Consider the following 23,222-nt stretch of genomic DNA (forward strand, 5'->3'; position numbering starts at 1 on the left):
ATTCTGATTTCAGTGTTTAAAGTTTGGTTTTGTTTTTGTTTTTGCTGATTATTGTTGAAGACATTCTATCTTTCAGGCTAAGCCCCACATTAATAATTTATATTCTTTTATATATTTTTCGTATTGGGTTTTCTGTTGTTCTTAGTGGAATACTTATAACAGATGAAATCTATGAAGTACTTGACCATTGAGGTTGATTTGAAAAGCACTGATTAAGACAGTCAAAAGATTTTAAAGAGCCCAAAATAGAAGGAATAGGTAGGTTTGGAGATTTGGGTGGGGTGGGAGAATGATTTAACCGCTAAACAAGGTATAATAGAGCTTTCTGGGTAGAACAGAATGTTTATAGGATAGTAGCTGCAAGATAAGATTGGTATGATTAAAGAATGTAGAAGATTTGTAAGATCTAGGTCAGGTTTCCTCAAAGTTCCTTGAAGAGAAGAATTACCTTCTTTTTTGTATGGATTCCTGTGATCCTATTCAGGTCTACCAAATCAGAACTTACAGGGGAAGTGTGTGGCCTTGACACTAGGGTTATAACACCATTTATGTTATAATCAGACACATTTAGGAAACCCCAATCTATGTTTTCAGGTTTCTCTTTCTGTGGTTTTTCTTTGTGTGTGATTTTGGCCAGCGTAAGAAACTGAACCTTATTTTTGTCTTCATTTTCCTCTTTTGCATGATTTCTGGTGTACCAGTGTTGATGTTCTCTGGTTTTATGAAAAGATACTCTGGGTCAGATTGCAGAAGACACTGCAATCTTTGGATTTTATCATAAAAGGAGTGAAGAGCCTTTGGAAGTTTTAAAGACTGTTTTGGGGTGCTATATAAGATAAATTGGAGAAGAACTTAGAGGCAGAAGGGGATGACTATATTTGTGCCCACGTTTAAAGCAAATAGTGCCTAGATTTGGCCTGAAATAAGAATGAAAAGGGGTGGCAGGTTTGAGAAACTTAGAGAGGAGTACTTGACATTTGACATAGATTTGTGGGACTAGGGTGAGGGAGGGACTCGGAGGACAACATGAAATTTCAGAGTGAAACTTTGGCAGTGCTCATGCTTTAGTGTCAGTGGAAATAGAGCTAAAGTAGGTAGAAATGATGCCAAGTTCCATTTTGGAAATTTACTGAAGCTTAGTGAAATGACAGGCTTAATGATGAATGACTAATTGAGAATTGAATGCAAAGTGAGACAGATGAATACTGTGAGGATATTAGCGTAAAAAGAACAGAAGGTTAAGTAAGGAAATAAAACCTATTGAAATAGTGGGGATGTGCGGACCAGGAAGACAAGGAAATTAGAGTCCAAGCAGGATCGTGCCGGTTCCCTGATCTTAAGGAGAGAGAGATTTTTCAAGAGAAAACAGAATGGGTGGTTAAAACACTACAGAGAAGTCATTTAATGTGACGATGGAGGAATGACTGTGGACCCTGTTGAATTTTAGAAATGTGCAACACTACGCATTATTACCAGTGCTTTTGGGATTTGGCAGTTAACGTGCTGGAAGTGAACCTTGGGAGAAGTTTGTGTGGAATGGGGACAGAAGTTTTCTAGCATTTAAACCTAGTTTGATTGTAAGGCAAGACAGGTTGACCTAGGACCATTTCTGGAGTTTAGGGCTTTCTCTACTGTTGCTAAGTCACTCAGTTTCTTTCAAAGCGTAAGGTTACTGAGTATGTGGATACAGGCGTATGCTTATACTGACATTCAGGTAGAGAGAAGAAATCTTGCTGCTTGAAACATGCCTTACTAAACCCCTTACTTAAACCCACCCCCCCAAAAATCCTGAGAAGGGAACTTGGATGTTAATCAATTGAGAGACCTATTGATTAGAGGAAGCCTCCCTGCTTTTCAGTTCTAAACTTAGCTGAAACCCAATGTTGAGTCATTCATTAGCGATTTCTTCTAGTTTTTTTACTGCTTTAGTATTGTTATACTGTGTGTGTGTATGTGTATGTTATAGAAAATTTAGAAGGTCTGTGGAAGAAGGAAGCTATCACTTCACAAAACATTCTACATTGTTTTAATGGATGTAGTCTTCTAAGTATGCCCTGGTAATCCCATATAGTTAAATACTCAAGTTATTCCTAAAGTTTTTGCAAGTATGAGCAGTGCTAGAACAAATATCAGTTCAGTTTAGTTCAGTCGCTCAGTCGTGTCTGACTGTTTGCTACCCCATGGACTGCAGCACGCCAGGCTTCCCTGTCCATCACCAACTCCGGAGCTTACTCAAGCTCATGTTCGTTGAGTCGGTGATGCCATCCAGCCATCTCATCCTCTGTGGTCGTCTTCTCCTCCAGCCTTCAATCTTTCCCAGCATCATGGTCTTTGCAAATGAGTCAGTTCTTCACATCAGGTGGCCAAAGTATTGGAGGTAAATTATTGTTCTTATTTATAATTATTTCCAAATTGCTGGATTATAGTATTTAGACTTTTGATTCATGTTGCAAAACTACCCTCCAGAAAGATGCAAATGATTTTGAGCAATGTATAGAAGTACCTGTCCTGAAACCCTGGCCAAAATTAAATGCTCCATATGCTTTCTTGATGGTTTTAACTCTTTTCTAAGATAGCTATTTTTGTGTTTTAAGTAAATTACTTGATGAGAACCAGTTTAAGTTGAAAAAGAGTAAATTTGCAATTTTTTCCTCCTTTATATGGTTTAAAATCTTAAGTGAATAAATAGTGGGAACAATGGAAGTATCTGCTCTGTTTTTTATGTTTACCCAAATCTGGGTTTTCCTCATTCCTCACCAGAACTTCTAACTGGCTTTTCTACTAAATCCTATGTATCAAGCCAAACACTTCCTAAAGTATGGCTGTGATTATTGCGCTTAAGAGATTTTCTTTTACTTTTCAAATCAAGTTCATACTTCTGTCCTGGACTTTTAAAAGGCATTCATAGTCTAGTCCTAGCCTCTGTAATCCCATCTCCCATTATTCTGCCTCCAGCCACATTGAAGGACTTACTCCCTCAACATGCCTGTTCTTTGCATTTGCTTCTGTTTTTCTCTGTCTAAAATCCAATCCAAGTTTTAGGCCCAGTCCTTCCTGAGGTATTCACCTCTCAAGTGAAGATAATCCAGTGTTCCTCAGAACTCCAATCTCTTGGGTTTCATTCTGTGCCTTCGGTTACAGTTTTACATCTATAGTGATAAAGAACCCGCCTGCCAACGCAGGTTAGACGTTCAGAGACGCCAGTTCGATCCCTGGGTTGGGAATATCCCCTGGAGAAGGGAATGGCAATCCACTCTGCTATCCTTGCCTGGAGAATCTCATGGGCAGAGGAGCCTGGCAGGCTATAGTCCTTAGGGTCTCAACAGAGGCGGACATAAGGGCAGAGGAGCCTGGCAGGCTATAGTCCTTAGGGTCTCAACAGAGTCGGACATAAATGAAGCAGCTTAGCACAGCACACGTGCACACGCACACACACACACACACGTATATGTAGAAAATATTGGCTTTTTTTTTTTTTCTAGTCTGTAAATTCCTTGAAAGCAGAAGAAATAGCGGTGGCCTCATCATTGGGTCTTCTCACTGACTGTGCATAGCTTTGCAATAGAGTGAGAGAATGAGAACTTTGATACTCGTCCAGGTTTACTCCTGTCCTTGAACCGTATACATCCATTCTGTGCGCGCTCAGTCATTCAACTGTGTCCAACTCTTGGTAACCTCATAGACTGTAGCCCATCAGTTTCCTCTGTCCATGGGATTCTCCAGGCAAGAATACTGGAATGGGTTGCCCTGCTGTTTTCCAGGGGATCTTCCTGACCCAGGGATCAAACCCACATCTCCTGCATTGGCAGGATTCTTTACCACTGCCACCTGGGACGCCCATACATTCATTCTTGGGAATTTTTAAAAATGTATTTTCAAATGGGAAAAATAAGAGATTCTCCTTACCTTACCCCTTATTAAAGGAGCAGTTAAGTAACTTAAGGAACTTTTGTGAATCCAGGATTTTTATATTTTATCCATAGATAAGACGTCTTAATAGTCATTTATCCTATTCTAAATAGTCATGTTTTACAGGTAAGGAAAACAGGAAAACTAAAGAGACTGAAGTATTTGTTTAGCACTACATAGCTAGTGGCATAGGGTCATCCTCAAGGATAATGCTTATTTTTGTTACTGGATGTGTGTTTATGTGTATATCGTGTATAAATATATCAATATGTCTACTTTAGTCTGCTTCATTGTCCTCAAATTTTTAATCCAATCACATGTTAAGCATTATGTAAGGTATTGATAGCCACTAAAATACCGTTGCATATGTGCTGCCGGTGCAGATGCGGGTTTGATTCCTGGGTTGAGAATATCCTCTGGAGGAGGGCTCCACTCCAGTATTCTTGTCTGGAGAATCCCACGGACAGAAGAACCTGGTGGGCTACAGTCCATAGGGTCACAAAGAGTTGGACACGACTGAAGCAACTAACACACACGCATGCACACACTCTGTGTGTGCTATTAGCCGTTTATTCATTGAGCACTTATATTGAGTATGCAATAGATACTAAGGTTATAGAGGTTTACCTACTAGTGAAGTTCATTCTCTTTTTAAACTAGTAATTTGCTCTGACTTTTCCACCTATTTCAGTTTATTAAGCTTTTCAGATTTCTGGAGTAATGGAACAGTATGTTTCCCACTTATTTTTTATTAGTAGAAAATAGGACTTCTGCAGCAATTTCCTGTTTCTAAGGTTTGGTGCCTATTTCTTGTCATGTGTGGATGCCAGCACATTGCAAGTGAGAAGTTAGAACTATTTTCTGCTGTATTTTTTGGTTCTCTTTTAATACAGCTAGAAATGGAATGTGGGATTAAAGGAAGTGTTGGAAACAACAGGAACTAATGAATTAAGTAAATTGGTTGGCTAGTTAGGGAACCTCACAGTTCTCTTAACTCATAGAAGTTTGGATTTTCCTTAGAAGTCAGCAACAATAATAGTAGTTTTACTTTCCTGCACTGTATTGAAACATTTTCTCCTTGAGGATACTTAATACAGGGGAAACAACCACTTAAAGTAAGCTCAAATTTCATGGCAAATAACAGAGGGCAAAAAATTTACTTAAGACTTTATTTTGAAACATAAAACCAACAGTTATGAAATTTAAAATTTAGGTTGTAATCACAGCTGTGCATAAGTTCTTAGAATGAACAGAAATGAATCAAGTTTGGGGGCTTTCTGATGTGTAGTTTTTACTATGAAATTGGTTAACACAAAATGACATGTTTTATAGTTGAATTTTCACAGTGGATCATACATAATATCCTTTTACAAAAAAGGCTCAAGGGTTTTCATGACTTTCCTGTTGCTTACTGTTAATCTTTTGAGGTCACATATTCTATTTTGAAGTGCCTATTGGACTATCAGTCTCTTTTGGAGTAATTCTCCAACATTGCTTAAGACATTGATCTTACAAAATGCTACATTATTAGGAAGATGTGCAGTTTTGTGGTCGATTTATGTTGTCTCATCTATCTAAATCTATTGCTATTATAGTTTTAATTTATTATTTTCAAAGAGAGGGACAATTTAGATAGGTTCTAGGAATCACAATTTGCAATTTAAACAGAACATGATTCAGTCCTGTTAATGAATCTATATTACTGAAATTGCATCTCCTCAGTTATTTAAACTGGGGTTGCTCAAGAAGGATAAAGAGCTAATGAGTACTGATCAGTTCAGTTCAGTCGCTCAGTTGTGTCCAACTCTTTGTGACCCCATGAATCGCAGCACACCAGGCCTCCCTGTCCATCACCAACTCCTGGAGTCTGCCCAAACCCATGTCCATTGAGTCGGTGATGCCATCCAACCACCTCATCCTCTTCTTTCTGGAGTTATTTCTCCACTGATCTCCAGTAGCATATTGGGTACCTACCGACCTGGGGAGTTCATATTTCAGTGTCCTATCTTTTTGCCTTGTCATACTGTTCATGGGGTTCTCAAGGCAAGAATACTGAAGTGGTTTGCCGTTCCCTTCTCCAGTGGACCACATTTTGTCAAGCCTCTCCACCGTGACCCATCTGTCTTGGGTGGCCCCACACCGCATGGCTTAGTTTCGCTGAGTTAGACAAGGCTGTGGTCCATGTGATCAGATTGGCTAGTTGTCTGTGATTGTGGTTTGAGTCTGTCTGATCCCTCTCTCAGCGCCTACTGTCTTACTTGGGTTTCTCTTACCTTGGACGTGGGGTATCTCTTCATAGCTGCTCCAGCAAAGCGCAGCCACAGCTCCCTACATTGGGCGTGGGGTAGCTCCTCTCGACTGCCACGTCTGACCTTGGATGTGGGGTTAGATAAAGTCCTTTAAATACAAAATGTGGTATGATGGAAGGAGTGAGACATTCATAGTCAGACCTGAATTTCAGTTGGTAACCCTGCACAATTTAATAATATTAATACTTCTAAGCCTCACTTTCTTTATGTATGAAATGCAGGTAATGAGCACTTTATAGAGGTGTTGTGATCAGTGATAATGTATACAAAATAGTTGCACAGTTCCTTGCTCAGAATAGGGGATTGCTAAATTACTATGGAAAGGGCAAATATAGAATTTATACTAATTTTATGTAAAATGTCTCTTCCTGAGATATGTGGTGGTCAAAATGGACAACATACTGTAAAGTTGTCAGGAGTAAGACAGGGAAGATTTAGTTATGAAAGACACAAGGACCTGTCTGAAATTAATGTCTTTTAGAAACTCAAGCTACAGGATGAGGAGAGATGGCCAAGAGGGAGGCTGGTTTGCCAGGTATTTAGTTGAGATACTCTGTAGCAATACTAGGTACCCTTCAACATGAAACTTCCTAACTGAAACCAAGTTAGCAGTGCTTTCTTTCAGAGAAAGTTGAACTCACCTTTTAAAAAAATCAGAGCTTAGTTGAGCATGAAAGCATAGTATTTAATATTTGATTGAGTTACTTGACTTTATCTCTTCAGACATTACTTTTATTTAGTATTTAGTTCATCAAGCATTTTCACGCGTGAAGTCCCATTTCATTTTCAACTTAACTTGTTAGGTGGCTATCATTTTTCCAGTTTTATACATGGGAAACTAGGTTAAGTGATCTAACCAGGGTCATACTGATGGTAAATAGATGGAAGAAATAGGACTCAAGCTTCTCTTACTGTCTTTGCTGAAAGGTTGAACTCCCACTCTGCACAGATCTTTCTGTGTACCTTCACCTGTCGTTTATTAGCCACGCGAGTGCTTACCGTGTGTGCGTGTTAGTCGCTCAGTCGTGTCTGACTCTGCCGCCCCAGGGACTGTAGTCCACCAGGCTCCTCTGTCCATAGGATTCTCCAGGCAAGAGTACTGCTTATTATATAGAGATAAAAACTTGCTATGCGGTAATAAATGATTAACTCTGAATTCTACTCATTTTTCCTGGCAATTGGGAAAATTTTATTTAAGGCGTGTGATTTATAATAAATAACATAGTATGTATTAGTATGAAGACTATGATTGTGAAAAATAAAATTTAATATCACTCTAATCAGTTCAGTCGTTCAGTCGTGTCCGACTCTTTGCAGCCCCATGAATTGCAGCACGCCAGGCCTCCCTGTCCATCACCAACTCCCAGAGTTCACTCAAACTCACGTCCATTGAGTCGGTGATGCCATCCAGCCATCTCATCCTCGGTCGTCCCCTTCTCCTCCTGGCCCCAGTCCCTCCCAGCATCAGAGTCTTTTCCAATGAATCAACTCTTCACGTGAGGTGGCCAAAGTACTGGCGTTTCAGCTTTAGCATCATTCCTTCCAAAGAACACCCAGGGCTGATCTCCTTCAGAATGGACTGGTTGGATCTCCTTGCAGTCCAAGGGACTCTCAAGAGTCTTCTCCAACACCACAGTTCAAAAGTATCAATTCTTTGGCTTTCTTCACAGTCCAACTCTCACATCCATACATGACTACTGGAAAAACCATAGCCTTGACTAGATGGACCTTAGTCGGCAAAGTAATGTCTCTACTTTTCAATATGCTATCCAGGTTGGTCATAACTTTTCTTCCAAGGAGTAAGCGTCTTTTAATTTCATGGCTGCAATCACCATCTGCAGTGATTTTGGAGCCCCCAAAAATTAAGTCTGACACTGTTTCCACGGTTTCCCCATCTATTTCCCATGAAGTGATGGGACCAGATGCCATGAATCTTCGTTTTCTGTATGTTGGGCTTTAAGCCAACTTTTTCACTCCCCTCTTTCACTTTCATCAAGAGGCTTTTTAGTTCCTCTTCACTTTCTGCCATAAGGGTGGTGTCATCTGCATATCTGAAGTGATTGATACTTCTCCTGGCTATCTTTATTCCAGCTTGTGCTTCTTCCAGCCCAGCGTGTCTCATGATGTACTCTACATAGACGTTAAATAAGCAGGGTGACAATAGACAGCCTTGACGTACTCCTTTTCCTATTTGGAACCAGTCTGTTGTTCCATGTCCAGTCCTAACTGTTGCTTCTTGACCTGCATACAGATGTCTCAAGAGGCAGGTCAGGTGGTCTGGTATTCCCGTCTCTTTCAGAATTTTCCACAGTTTATTGTGATCCACACAGTCCAAGGCTTTGGCATAGTCAATAAAGCAGAAATAGATGTTTTTCTGGAACTCTCTTGCTTTTTCGATGATCCAGCGGATGTTGCCAATTTGATCTCTGGTTCCTCTGCCTTTTCTAAAACCAGCTTGAACATCTGGAAATTCACGGTTCACGTATTGCTGAAGCCTGGCTCGGAGATCATTCTAATAGTTAAACATTTATTTGTTTATATTTATTAATTTCCTTTTTAACTGCCTTTCTTCCTTTCTCATTCTTCACATTACTTTATTAAAGAGTACTTAGTATTTGCTTTTGCTTAGGAAGTAGGCACTTTACCACTAGCTGTTGCTTTTTCTCTCAGTGTTTTTAGACCACCTACTTCAGTGTTTTTTCCTACCCAGATAAAAGATTTAAGAATTGAAACCTGACTTCAGGCTATTCAAGGAAGAGCTTCAGTAAGAATTTGATTAGGGGCAAAATGTAATTGGATGACTTCTGCATGTAAGGCTGGCACTATTATTAGCTATGACAGTCGACAATTTATGATTACCACATGTACGTAAACTCTTCCTACTCTTCCTTGGGCCAGAAGTTATTTCTTTTGAATAAAAGACTGTAGTGTATGGGGAATTATTTTAAATTAAAATTTTGATTTGATAATGATGCTGTACTGCTCTGTGCACTACACAAAGCACAATCAAAGATTTTTCACAGTTTTATTTTGAAAACAAAAGTGGGGTAGCACTGCAGGGAATAAATCACTCTTTTCTAAATGACAAAAATTTTGTTTAAGTTGATCAAAATTATTAATATTTGGTAATCCATAAGCATTACAAAAGGAAGAGGCACTGTTAGATTAATTTCAGATTTTTAAAAGGAATTTCATGAACATTTTCTTTAAGAATAAAGTTTAGGTTGCCTTGCATGATTAACACTCCATTCTGCAATACAGAAGGGACTTCAGGAAGCATGAAAGGGTAAACTTTTCCTTGTACAAGCCCTCTGTCTTAATTTTGGTTTCTCAAGAATAAAGAGGCCATTAAACTCTTCCTTCATAAACAGCAGTACTGAAGTGATTACAGATGAATCAAAAATTAACATTTTAGAGACCTTGTAGTTCTTATTTAAAGATGTCCTTTAATTTGAAAATATTAAACTCTTTAATTATTCTTAGGAATAGAAACTTGTTAATCTAGCCATTATTCAGACAGTGCAGCAAATATTAATGAAGCAGGTGATATAAAGATTAAAGGCATTTAGCAGTCTTTCAGGTTCTGGTAAGGAGAAAAAAGCCTGTAAGATAGTATTTACTGTTTTATAAGTTATCTGAAAGCATCACTGTTTTTTATTTAAAAGTGTAGATATCTGATAGTTTAAATAAACAAATGTTAAATCCAAAGCATAGAAACATTTTTTGAATAATTAGAATTACTGCATGCTTTAAACTGGCATAAGTATGCTTTTATTCTAATCAGTCAGTAATATTTACTGAAGGGTTTTTTTGTTTGTTTTAAATTTTTTAATTAAATGTACAACTCATTGATTTTTAGTATATTTCCAGAATTGTGGAGCCATCACCATTATTTAATTTCAGAACATTTTCATCCCCACCCTCAAAAAAATCTTAAACCCATCATCAGTCATTCCCAGTCTCTACTCCCAGTTCTTGGCAACCACAAATCTACTTTCTGCTTCTGTAGAATTGCCTGTTCAAGACACTTGATGTAAACAGAACCGTGTCACTTTTTGTGTTTGGCTTCTTTATCTTAGCGAAATATTTTCAAGACTCATCCATGTTGTAGCATGTTATCAGTTCTTCATTCCTTTTTATGGCTGAATAATATTCTATCATATGAATATTTTGTTTATCCATTCATCAGTTGACGGATATTTGGATTGTTTCCTCTTTGGGTTACTATGAGTAATGCTGCTGTGAACGTTTGTATACATAGATTTTTCTAGTCTTTTGGATGGAAATTTCTAGGAGTAGAATTGCTGGGTCATATGGTAACTCTCTGTTTAACTTTTTGAGGAATTGCCAGTTTTTCACCATGGCTGAATTTTATATTCCCATCAGCAACGTAAGAGGATTCCAGTCTTTTACTTTTTGCCAACATTTGTCATCTGCCTTTTTTATTTTAGCCAGCCTAGTGTGTCTGAAGTGATATCTGGTTGTGGTTTTGGTTTGCATTTCTCTAATGATTAATGACATCTTTACATTCCTTACTGGCCATATTCTTTGCAGAAATTTATATTCAAATCCTTTGCCAATTTTCAGCTGATTTGTCTTGCTATTGTTGAGTTGTTAAGAGTTTCTTAAATATATTCTGAATTCAAGTCTTGTATCAGATGTTTAATTTGTAAATACTTTCTCCCATTCTGTGGTTGAATATTCACTTTGATAATGTCCTCTAAAGCACAGAAGTTTTTAATTTACTGAGGTCAATTTATTACTTTTTTAAAACTGTTTCTGCTATAAGGAAACATTAATCTAAAATCATGAAAATTTATACTTATTTTTTTCTTCTAAGTTTTGTACTGTAAACTCTTCAGGTCTTTAATCCATTTTGAGTTGTATATGGTGTAATGTATGGGTCCAGCTCGGTCTCTTTGAAGTGAATGTCCAGTTGTCCTAGTGCCACTTGTTGAAAAAACTGGTCTTTCCCCCGTTGAATGTCTTTGCATCCTTGTCAAAATCACTTGACCATAATGTAAGGGTTTATTTCTGGACTTTTAATTTTATTCCATAATCTGTCTGTCTGTCCATCCTTACACAGCTACCAAACTGATTACTGTAGCTTTGTTGGAAGCTTTGAAAAAGGAAAGCTCCAACTCTGTTGTTTTTCAAAATTATTCTGGCTATTCTGGATCTCTTGCATTTCCATTGGAATTCTATAATTGGCTTGTCAGTTTTTTCTAAAAGGCAGCTAGGACTTTGATAGAGATTGCTCTATAGATCAATTTGAGGCTTTTAATCTGTAAACATGGGATGTCTTTCTATGTGTTTGTCTTTAATTTCTTTCAACACTTGTAGTTTCAGTTTCTAAGTCTTTTGCTCTGTTTAAACTTTTTGATGCTTATTGTAAATGGAATTCTTTTCTTAATCCATTTTCAGATCATTCATTGCTAGTATAGAAATACAATTGATTTTTTATATATTGATCAATATATATGTGTGTGTGTGTGTATGTATATATCCTACAACCTTTCTGGACTTGTTAATTAGTTTGTTGCCTTTTTGGTGGATTCCTTGGGATTTTCCACCTATAACATTGTGTTATTTGCAAATAGAGATTGTTGAATTTCTTTCTTTACTGTCTGGATACCTTTTCTTTCTTTTTCTTGACTGCCCTACCTCCATATCTCCAGGACAGTGTTGAATATAAGTTGAAAGAGGAATATCCTAGCCTGGTTCTTGGCCTTAGGGGAAATGCTTTCAGTCTTTCATCATTAAGTATGATGTTAGTTGTGGGTTTTTTGTAGATACATTTATCAGCTTGAGGACATTCCTTCCATTCCTATATCTAGTTTGTATTTTTATAATGAAAAGGGTCTTAGATATTGTCATATGCTTCTTTGTTGTCATCATGTGGGGTTTTGTCCTTAATTCTTTTAATATGGTGTATTATTGATGGGTTTTCATATGTTGAAACCAGCCTTGTATTCCTGTGATAAATACCACTTGGCCATGGTGAAGTGAAAGTGAAGTGGCTCAGTCGTGTCCGACTCTTGGCGACCCCATGGACTGTAGCCTACCAGGCTCCTTTGTCCATGGGATTTTCCAGGCAGTAGCACTGGAGTGGATTGCCACTTCCTTCTCCTGGGGATCTTCCCGACCCAGGGATTGAACCAGGTCTCCCACATTTTAGACAGACACTTTACCGTCTAAGCCACCAGGGAAGTCCGTTGGCCATGGTATGTAACCCTTCTTATGTGTTGCTAAATTCAGATTGCTCGTACTTTGTTGAGGATTATTATATCTGTATTCATAAGGGATCTTGGTCTGTAGTTTTCTTGTGATGTGTCTGCCTGGTTTTGGTGTCAGGGTTGAACAAACATCTAAATTAACTGATGGATATAACGCATACATTTCTTGATGGATATTAGAAGCAATAATATTTGAATATATTTCTCAGGAAGGAAAGGATTTTGAAAAAATTTTATGACTCCCTCCATTGAGAATCACCAATACCAGATAAACTTTATCTTTCAAAGTTTTTTCATTAGAACCAATTTAAGGAGTCTGTGAAACTGGAAATACTGGTGAATATCAATTAAAATTATACCCCTCTTTGCTAGAAACTGTATTTTTTTAATCCTTGCAGCTTCACTAACAATCTGTTAAATTCCTTTACAAAAAAAGATCGAAACCCTTCTATACTTTGCACAATGACATGATGACCATGTGGATTGCTTCTCAGACCTTCCTATAGGGTATGTTACTTTTGTCTTATGCTTGCCTGTCAGTACCTAGCTGTCGTGTCTCTTGACTCTTCTGCCCTTTGTTCCTCCTCATCACCAGGGCATCTCTGGGACTTATTTCCACCTGACTCTCATCGTATCTGCTTTGAGAACTCTTACATCACTCTTTGGATATTTTCACACAGTATATATGGACTTGCAGACAAGATCTTCAGAGCTCTTCCATTTCTTGAAAAGACCTCATTTTTAGGAACCATTTGATAGGTAGAAAGGACGTGGTAGGTTACAGTTTACTGCACTTGCCTGCAGTTAGGTTTATCTTAGGCAGCAGTCACTGAATATCACTGGATCATACACATGACTGTCCTCATATCATGAGCTTAGGGGAAATTGGCTTGATTCAGCCCAAAGCACCAGAACTTTAACTATGAGCTGCATGTAAATATTAGTATTAAGCTATCAGGGAGGGTATTTTCTTCCCAGTAGGAAAGCCTACTGGGAGAACCACATTTGTTATAAGATTCTGTAGTGGTATGAAACAGGAATAGAAAGGGTGCTTTTATGGTAAATATAGTAGTAATTCATGCTTCCCTCAAAAAGGGACAATTTCAGGTGGTGTAAAAGGAAATGAAGCAAATTAAGTTCATAACAGTTCAACCCAGAGATAAAAACTGTTAACTAGATAGCCTTTCAGACTTCATAGTTACATATTTTTAATAAAAATCTAAGCCTTTAATTTGGCATCATGCGTGAAGAGGGTGAGTTTTATCAGTGGAAGCCTGTGTTAAAAATTCAAGTGCACCACTTATTAAATGATCTGGGTCTCGCTTTTCTTGTCTGAAAGCCTGTCTCATATAGAGTTTTAATAATTGAAAGAGATAATGTCTATAGACAGTATTTGGTCTGAGTGCCCAGTAAATGCTGACTCAGTAAATAAAGGGATATGTGGAGATAGTAGATCGGCAACGCGGAAGACATTTCTTAGGTGTAAAAAGTCTGTAGCTTTTCAGTCTTTTTCTCTTTTTAGCTCCTCTCGTGCTGTTGTCATAATGGCGTAGTTTATAATGGCTTGAAAAATTATAGGAATGTGAGTTTGTTTTCCTAAATCTTTAATAATGTTTGACCAAAAGGAATGTTCACTTCAAAAAACCGATATAAATAAAAATATTTAAGCTTCTCACCCCCTAGTAAATCTAGATCAAAAAAGAAAGCAGATATTTAAAATTTTTATCCCGCACAAACAATAGAACATAAAGTCTGACTAATTTGGACGCTGATTGGGAATTTGAATGCAGGACCGACGCGTATCTTTGTACTAACTGTGAATCCTATTAGTTTCTGTGAGTCTACAGGAAGCAGAGCCTCATCCAAAGTTATACAATGCTGAGGATGTGGGTACCAGGGTGTGGGTTTCTAGAGTCCCTGTTCCTGGTACTTCTTTACACCACAGCCATCTATACAGCAATCAGAGACTACTTATAAATAATTCTTATCTAGTCATTGAAACTGTTCAGAGAGTAACTCTTGTTTTATTATATAACTTGATTTGACGTTAATACATGTTGTAAATACCTCTAAGTCTTTTTAATGATGGTAAAAAATAGTGAGGATATCTGCATTTATCTTTTATTAGCAATAGTGATATTGAGGGTTAATAAATGTTCTGGCAGACGTTTTTACAAAGGAAGAGTTTCTCTTTTTTATATAAAAATAGATTTGGGGTGTTTACTTGCTCATTCATCTAGGTTATCAACTTGTATTTGCTCTGTAGTGATGAAAACTTGAGTATGTTTTAAAATCCTTTTCCGGGTGATTTATAAAGTGACATGTTTGTAATATAACACAGCAATGTGTGCTAAGTTACTTTGGTCATGCGCAACTCTTTTCACCCCTATGGACCATAGCCCACTAAGCTCCTCTGTCCATGGGATTCTCCAGACAAGAATACTAGAGTGAATTGTTGTGCCCTCCTCCAGGGGATCTCCCAACCCAGGGGTGGAACCGAAGTCTCTTACATCTCCTGCATTGGTGGGTGGGTTCTTTACCACTAGCGCCATCTGGAAAACACGAGGCTAACATTTTCTTTTTCTCTGTGTATTTATTATTTAAAAATCTGAATAAGAAGGTGATAATGATTATGGTGGCATTTATGATAATAAAAATAATAGCTTTGACATTTATTAAGATATTTATTTTATGCTGTATACTATATTAAATGCATTCTATTCATTATCTTACTGATGAAGAATTTTGTTAATTCATTATCTCACTTAATCCTTACAGCATCTCAGTGAAATCGGTAATGATCTCAGTAAAGTCATTCCTATTTGTATACATATTTTATAGAGGAAGAAGGTGAAGTGTAGAGTGATTTAATGACTTGCTTGAAGTCACATAACTAGTATGTTATGGAACCAGTGTTTTAGTCTAGGTGATTCGACTCCGGAGTCTTAAGTGCTTTGTCTGTGTAAGCTCCTGTTGTGTCTGTCTTAGGTAAGCTGCTGTTGTGGGGCACAGGGGGAGCCTCCAAGAAAGAATGTTACCAAAGGCTAACGTTGTTACTGCTCTCCCTACCCTCTTGCTGAAAGAAAGAAAACTGCACTGGTTATTAGAATTGTTGCTAGCAGAGACTTACAGTGAGCCCTGTCCCTGCAGGTTTTCTAGATGCCTAGCCGTTCTTCAAGACTCAGCTTGATATCTGTCTCTTTCACAAAGTCTTTTAAAATTTCCTCCAGTCTTTTTCCTTCTCTAAATTCTCACAATGGTATGGTATTTGTTTTAAAATTTACTGATACTCTTTTTATGTGTCTTATCATCTTTCTAGAATGATAGTGTTTTAGAGTTGGAGAAGGCAATGGCACCCCACTCCAGTACTCTTGCCTGGAAAATCCCATGGATGGAGGAGCCTGGTGGGCTGCAGTCCATGGGGTCGCTAAGAGTCGGACACAACTGAGCGATTTCACTTTCACTTTTCACTTTCATGCATTGGAGAAGGCAATGGCACCCCACTCCAGTACTCTTGCCTGGAGACTCCCAGGGACGGAGGAGCCTGGTGGGCTGCCGTCCATGGGGTCGCATAGAGTCGGACACGACTGAGCGTCTTAGCAGCAGAGTGGACAGGGCTTAAAGAAAAATCCATGGCCCCATTTTCAGCTTTTAAAATCCACTCTACTAGGTTGAGTTGTTTTTGTTTTTTAACAGTATCAGCTCAATAAGTGTTTGCTGAATGTGAGAAAGCCGTTAGCACTGCTGTTACTCAGTGTTTGTTATTCATGGTACAGGTGCCCCATTTCAAGTTCTGATCAGGTCGCAGCTGTGCTAGTATATTGGTGTAGTCGTAGAGACTAATTGGATAGAACATAACTGATGTGGGTGTTTTAGGCAGAGTTGGAGTGAACTCGAAATAGAGAAACTTTAATAAATAGTTGAAATAAGAGTTTGAAAACAAAGCTGTAAATCATATATAGGATGTTAAATTAATAGCATTCAAATCAGATTATATTTAGGAGGGTGGAATAAATGTTCCTTAAACATAATAACTGTTGAACCCCTGGTATGTGCAGCACACTTACGAGCATTTAAAATATCTTAATCAGTACTCATATGATATTCACTAATAGGAATTTAGGGCTTCATAAAAGTATCTAAATTTTGTAGTTTGTATACATAAATTTTCCCACAAAAGTACCCTTAACACTAAAGGAAGTTCAAACACATTAGAGGACCTGGGGATCAAGACTGAAGTAGCCCCTAGATGTGATTTTTCTTTCTTGCCTCCTTCGTCTTAAAAATTAACTATTTAAAAATGTACTCAAGAGTATATCCGTATTTATTTTACTATAAGAACGCTCCCTGATCCCAACTGTCCACAATCCAGAAAGGGATGAACTATGTTTAGCCTGTGAGTTGCAGAGCTCTTGGGCCTCCTGCAGAGGAGGGTTATACATAATTATGTTCTCCTTGGGTTGTACATAACCTGATCCTGAGACCACAGGCCCCTGGTAATTCAGTCCCCACAGTGGCCTGTGACCATGGGCCAAGAGCAGGCTTGCTAGGTTAGGCTTTGACTCCTTACTATTAATAAACATTATATAATAGTGTAACATGTTTTCTTCTTTGACACCTAAAGTTTTATGGCATTGCATTTACCTGTTCCTAGAGGAAAGTAGCTTTCTGGGTAGTGTAAAGGCTATTTCCCTCTGTTATTAGCTTTGTAGGAAATGTTTGTTTCAGTGATAGCCAGGTTAGGTTATCGTTTTGTGAAGTTTCTCAGAGAATCTTAAAAGCAGAGCCGTGAAACTCACCTGTTTAGTTTTTAGTAAAGTTTTCATTTCTTAGCATGTTTTGAGTTAGTAGTTTTTCTGTGTTAAGATATTTTTTTCTGTTATTTGAATATATATATATATATATACTTAAGGCCATTTTACTTTTGTAGGTAAATAAAAATGTGGCAAGTAAAAATGGGTAAGGTAATGTTCTAATTTCGGATCTCTTCTTTTTACATCTTCAGTTGTTGACCTCCTCTACTGGAGAGACATTAAGAAGACTGGAGTGGTGTTTGGTGCCAGCTTATTCCTGCTGCTCTCACTGACAGTATTCAGCATTGTGAGTGTAACGGCCTACATTGCCTTGGCCCTGCTCTCTGTGACTATCAGCTTTAGGATATATAAGGGTGTGATCCAGGCTATCCAGAAATCTGATGAAGGACACCCATTCAGGTGAGATGTCTGGAAAACAAGGCACACGTTCGCAGCACTGCAAACAGTCGCAGTATTGACTGAGACTAATTTCTGCTACTTGTAGAGTTACAGGCATGCTTTTTTTTTTAACTGCTAGAAGAAAATTGCAAATTTTTGCTAAAAAGCTATACCAAAAGCATCTGCTTTTGAGATTTCCTAATGGTCATTTCATAGGCTCCTGATGGAAAAGCCTGGGTCTATGTATCATTAGCCGTAGCCTAACTCCACTACATGTTAGTAATATTTACTTATTAGAAGTAGGTGTTGGTTACCTAATTTTACTTTTAAGGAAGCTGTGTCTTTTTCACATGTTTGGGATTGGCGAGAGTTGTATTTTCTTAATTGATTACTTTTTAGGCTCTCTGAGATTATGCTTTTCCATTGTGCTTCCTCACTCTGTCTGTGTCTTTTCTTACCATTCCTTCCTACTCTGTTTAGTTTCTTCTGCTCCTTCCCTGAGGCATTACTTTTATTATCCTTTGGCGAACTCCTTTATTTCACCATTTTCTTGTCTGTAAACTTATCATCTTCTTACCTTATTTTGACAAGTACGCTAGCATTCTATCTCTGGTTGCTAATGGGGTGGACACACCTCAGCTTGGATCTTCTGATCTCACTTCACATTCAGCACGTTCCCCACCCACATCCCCTCCTTTAAAAACTGAGATAAATATAATTCACATACTGTAGAATTCAGTGGTTTTCCATATATTCATGGAATTGCACAACCATCACCATCTCATTCCAGATATTTTCGTTATACTCAAAAGACATTTTGTATCTATAGCTGCTCCCCACCCGGCCCCTGACAGCCACTAAATTTTCATATTTTTAAATGAGTCTTCTATCTCAGACTTAACACCAGTTTCTATCACTTAACACCCCTGTTGTCCTAATTTCAGGTTCCCAGTTTTCATGAGACTCTGAGACTAGACATTACTACATTTTACAGAGGAAACAAACTGTGAATTCAGTAATATGAAATTGCAGTTTCAAAACAGCAGTTATATCATGCCACAAATTGTAAAGGAGTGTGATTTTTAATTAGTTACACTGAAATATATAAAAATGTTGTCAGGTCAACAATTCTAAATTATTATAAATTTTACATATTGTTTGATTTAACAAAGACTTTTAAAAGAAACTAATAAAACATTATCATTAGCTCAAAGGTCTTTTATAGTCATAAAGTAAATTCAGCTAACATGCCAATTTAACCGCCTTTTGGACAGTTTTCCAAGTTCTCCAGTCACGTTAGTAAAGTTAATATCATATAGTTGATATGTAATACCTGTGGTCTCTGGGAAAGAGTGACAACTGTGCTGCCATTGCAGTAACAGCACAGAAATGCCAGGTGAATGAATGTAAATATCTTCTGGTGCGTGCCTTTGGGCCTCAGCAGGAGCAAAAGCAGTGGTACAGAGAAACAGAATACAGCTAAAGTCATATCAGCCACTTCTATATTTCTTAAAACTGCATTAATAAACTTTTTCTGGTTTAAGGGTTAGGTGTGAATGTTTGACCATTTTTAACTTGATAATAATAACTTACTATTTGTTGGCCGATAAATAATGATGGACTGGGAAGCCTGGCATGCTGCAGTCCATGGGATCACAAAGAGTTGGACCTGACTGAGTGACTGAACTGAACTGAAATAATTAGACATTGTACTAATAAAGATAATGTTCTAGTCCTTGACAGTTTATACTGTAGTAGAAAAAAATGTACAAGTATACACGTCTATATTTCAGGATGGATATGATAATTACTGTAAGAATAATACAAAAGAAAGCATTATTTGAGTTACATAGTAGGGTGGGGGAGAGGCTTTCATGTATGGGTGGGATTTGAGGTGGTGCTGACTGACTTGGGTGTGCTGTCGCCAGAGGTGAGAGGAGGGCGCTGTGGATGGGGAGGAGAGCATGAGGGACAAAGCCTCCCAGGAAGGTTAAGAACGTTTGATGAATAGCTTAGTTTTGAACTACAGCAGAGTAGTGAGAAAGAAGATTGGAAACATTCAGGGTTGGAAAGTCAGAATCATAGAATGTTTGAGTTTGAATGGATTCAGGAAGTCTGTTTCTCTAATTTTGTAGAGTTGGAACCATGACCCAGAGAATTTACATGCCTTTGCAAGGTTAAATACCTAGGTGGTATCAGGTCTTCTGATTCCTACCTGAGTTCAGCCTGAATAGCACTATCTAGTATAGCTCAAAAAAAAAAAAAAAAAGGGGAACCCAAATAAATCCACTTGAATTATAGTGATGGTATAGTGGCTAAAAACAAGGAGATATATTTGGGCGTATTGCAGGAGTAAAACTAGGAGACAAGGAATCACTAGAGAGAACTGTAATTTCCAGCGTAACTAGTGTCCACAGACGTGGGGAGTTTTTGAGAGGGACTGGATAAGGAGCTGCTTCCAACAGATAAAAGAGAATAGCACTTCTGATTGCTCCAAGATGTTTGAAACAATAATGAAACAATTCCTGCTGACTTGGCTATTTTTCCCCATTACAGTTGTCTTCTTAAACTTGACAGTTCCAGCTATTTCACTATAGATTGGAGCACCTGATTGAACAGTCCGGGGCTTGATTTATTGGTGTTTTCATTCCAGTATTCTTGCCTGGAAAATCCCATGGACGAAGGAACCTGGTAGGCTACACAGTCCATGGGGTTGCAAAGAGTCAGACCTGACTGATCAACTTCAGTTTAAAGTCCCTTCACTTTAGGGACTTACCTTCCTCTAAAGATTAGGCGAAGAGAGTGTAGTTATTTGGAAGTGAATAGGATCTTTGTTAGGAAAAGTTGATAACATTTTGTCTACCTGAAAAAAACAAATCCGCAATAATAACTACATTAATTGAGTGCTTCTTTGTCCTTGATTGTGTTAATAAGCAATTTACTCATTGAAATCTCAAGATAATCTCTGTTGTATAAATGAGGGAACTGATTTAAAGGGATGACTAAATAACTTCTAAAGTTACACAGCCAGGTAAGTGGCAGAGCTTAACATTCAAGCTCAGATAGGTCTGACTTCAAAGGACATGCTTGTTTTCTATACCTGCCTTATCAATCAAACACCCTATGCTTGGTGAGTTTTACATTGTGCTTATTATTTAGAAGGAGTATGCTTCTATAGTAAAATATTTTATTAATGTGCTCCTTTATGGATATCTACTTGCCAATTGATTGACATTTGTAAAAAATCATTCCAGTCAGTGACAGTTAAGATGTGTCTTCTTTTCTAGGGCATATTTGGAATCTGAAGTTGCTATATCTGAGGAGTTGGTTCAGAAGTACAGTAATTCTGCTCTTGGTCATGTGAACTGCACAATTAAAGAACTCAGACGCCTCTTCTTAGTTGATGATTTAGTTGATTCTCTGAAGGTAAGTTTATTTGCTTCCACTTTTTGACATACCCAGAATTTAACATTGGAGTTAAGAGAGTAAAACTGTTTTCTATGTTAAAGTAAATGATAAAGATATAATGAAATCATTACTGTAAACTTCTGTTCTGAAATTCAGAATCAAATAATGTATTTAAGATGGAGGAAAGTCAATTCCTTTTTAAAGGACAATGTTATAAATTCTAAGTTTTGGAAATCATAAAGATTAAAAGTGAGAATTTTGGCTGTAAAAATAAAGATTATCTACTAGTGACTTTGCTTTCACTTTTCACTTTCATGCACTGGAGAAGGAAATGGCAACCCACTCCAGTGTTCTTCCCTGGAGAATCCCAGAGATGGCGGAGCCTGGTGGGCTGCCGTCTATGGGGTCGCACAGAGTCGGACACGACTGAAGTGACTTAGCAGCAGTAGCAGCAGTAGATTTAATGCCAAATATTATTTCATCTGGTTTGACTTTTAGAGTCTGGCACTTAATTTCTTAGCTTGTGTGTAATTCATATATACATATAAGCTATTTCATATCCCTACACTTTTTTCAAATGTTTTCTTGAAAAGTGTTAATATTCTGAAACGCTTCAACTAATCACCAGTTGGTAATCTTTGGAATTTAGTTTTTGGATCTTGCTGCTGCTGCTAAGTCTCACCTTGTAAGTAAGCTTGCCAGAGTTCAGACTGATTCTAAATGAGCATTAAATTGGTCACATAATGTGAACCCCAAGAACTGGGACTACAGTACTTTTCCTTTGTGTAGAACCTACTGTCTGTGTTTTGTGTATTACTGCCTGTGACTTAAGACAGACTTGTTTCCTATCTAAGCCTGGGTAGAAATGTACTATGGTAGTAATTACCACAATTTCTCTTTTCCAAGAGACACGTACAGGTTTGCAATTTGTTGTGCAAACCAAGGATGTCATAGCAATAGGACGATTGGGCCTTTAGATTTGGCAAAACAGTTTCTGTAGTGGTCAGAATAGGCTTAAATGGTCAAAGTGCTTTTAACATGTATCTTAGCCTTAGTAGGCCAGTAATGGACATTATTTTCAGCTGTATGCTTCTCTCAGTTTATTAAGACTTGGAACCTCAGTTACTAATAACATTAATGGTAAAAAATTGAGTTTCCTTTTATTATTTATTATCTCTTTTGTGTAGAGTGCTTGCATTTAGTGACCCATTCTGTAGTAGTGCTTTAAAATAATCTGATGTCAGTCTGTAAATAAAGAGATCATGGTTATATCACTGGGATCTTTGATTAGTATCAAGAGGAAACAAATAATATTTGGGAGCAAATCAAATTCAACCTTGTACTCATGGGTCCTGGAAGAAACCAGTTTCTATTCATTGAAGTGGTATTTGCAGTGAATAGCTTGACTGCTGGGGGTAGAACATGTTTGAAAAATTATTGAGGGGAATGCACTAGTGTAGTTTAAAATGAAGGGTTTTGTAGATAGGAGTTGATTGAAAGGAACACTAAATAGTGACGTGGAGGTTCAAACAGCATAGGGCCATCTCTGAATTTGGCAGTCAAAAATCGTTGAGGGGGAACAGAGGGCTTTGAACAAAGGCATCATGAAGCTGGATTGAGGAGTCTTTTTTTTTTATACTTATTAATAAAAACTGCAACAGATATAAAGTAAAAGTCCTCATGTTTGCACTGTGTAACAGTGAAGGCAGTTATGCATGTCTAACGTTTTTCTTAAGAGAAGAGACATTCTTGAAGAAATCTGTTTAAAACAAAACAAATTGATCTGGGAATGACTCATTCATTGTTTTCTAGAGCTTCAAGTTTCCCCTGTCTATAATCAGTTGAAATCTTATTCTTTCAGAGTTTATTGTCATCTACACACAGTTCTCAGTTATGTAGATGTGGAAATATTTGCAAAGGCTAGGGAAGTGAGAAAATATTACAGGAGGACTGATTAAATACTTTAGAAAACCTTTAAAATCTGATTTGCACAGATATTTGAGAGTAAAAGGAAATTTTATTAATAAATACTTTTATGAGATAATTTCTTTTTGCTGTTAAATCTCATTTTAAAAATTTCCTTTGAAAATTACCTTGGGTTTTTTGGGTTTTTTAAATGAGGAAGCTAACGTAAATGAAAGAATCTGAACTTGGTAAATTCTTGTCTT

At 37.6% G+C, this 23,222-nt stretch overlaps 1 protein-coding gene across 5 annotated transcripts in view; it reads left to right on the forward strand.

Moving 5' to 3' along the window:
* Positions 1-23,222, forward strand: part of RTN4 (reticulon 4) — a 74,833-nt gene that overhangs the window by 40,798 nt on the left and 10,813 nt on the right. For 4 of the 5 annotated variants that reach the window (XM_069583326.1, XM_069583327.1, XM_069583328.1 and 1 more), the window contains 2 exons: positions 17,460-17,667; positions 20,934-21,072. In XM_069583326.1, the coding sequence (XP_069439427.1) occupies positions 17,460-17,667; positions 20,934-21,072 (347 nt within the window). Of the gene's footprint in view, positions 1-2,191; positions 2,378-17,459; positions 17,668-20,933; positions 21,073-23,222 lie in introns of those variants that run through there. The other variant, XM_069583329.1, reaches the window with a different exon arrangement.

Source organism: Ovis canadensis, chromosome 3 (genome assembly GCF_042477335.2).
Source record: "Ovis canadensis isolate MfBH-ARS-UI-01 breed Bighorn chromosome 3, ARS-UI_OviCan_v2, whole genome shotgun sequence".
In the NCBI taxonomy this organism is placed as follows: Eukaryota; Metazoa; Chordata; class Mammalia; order Artiodactyla; family Bovidae; genus Ovis; species Ovis canadensis.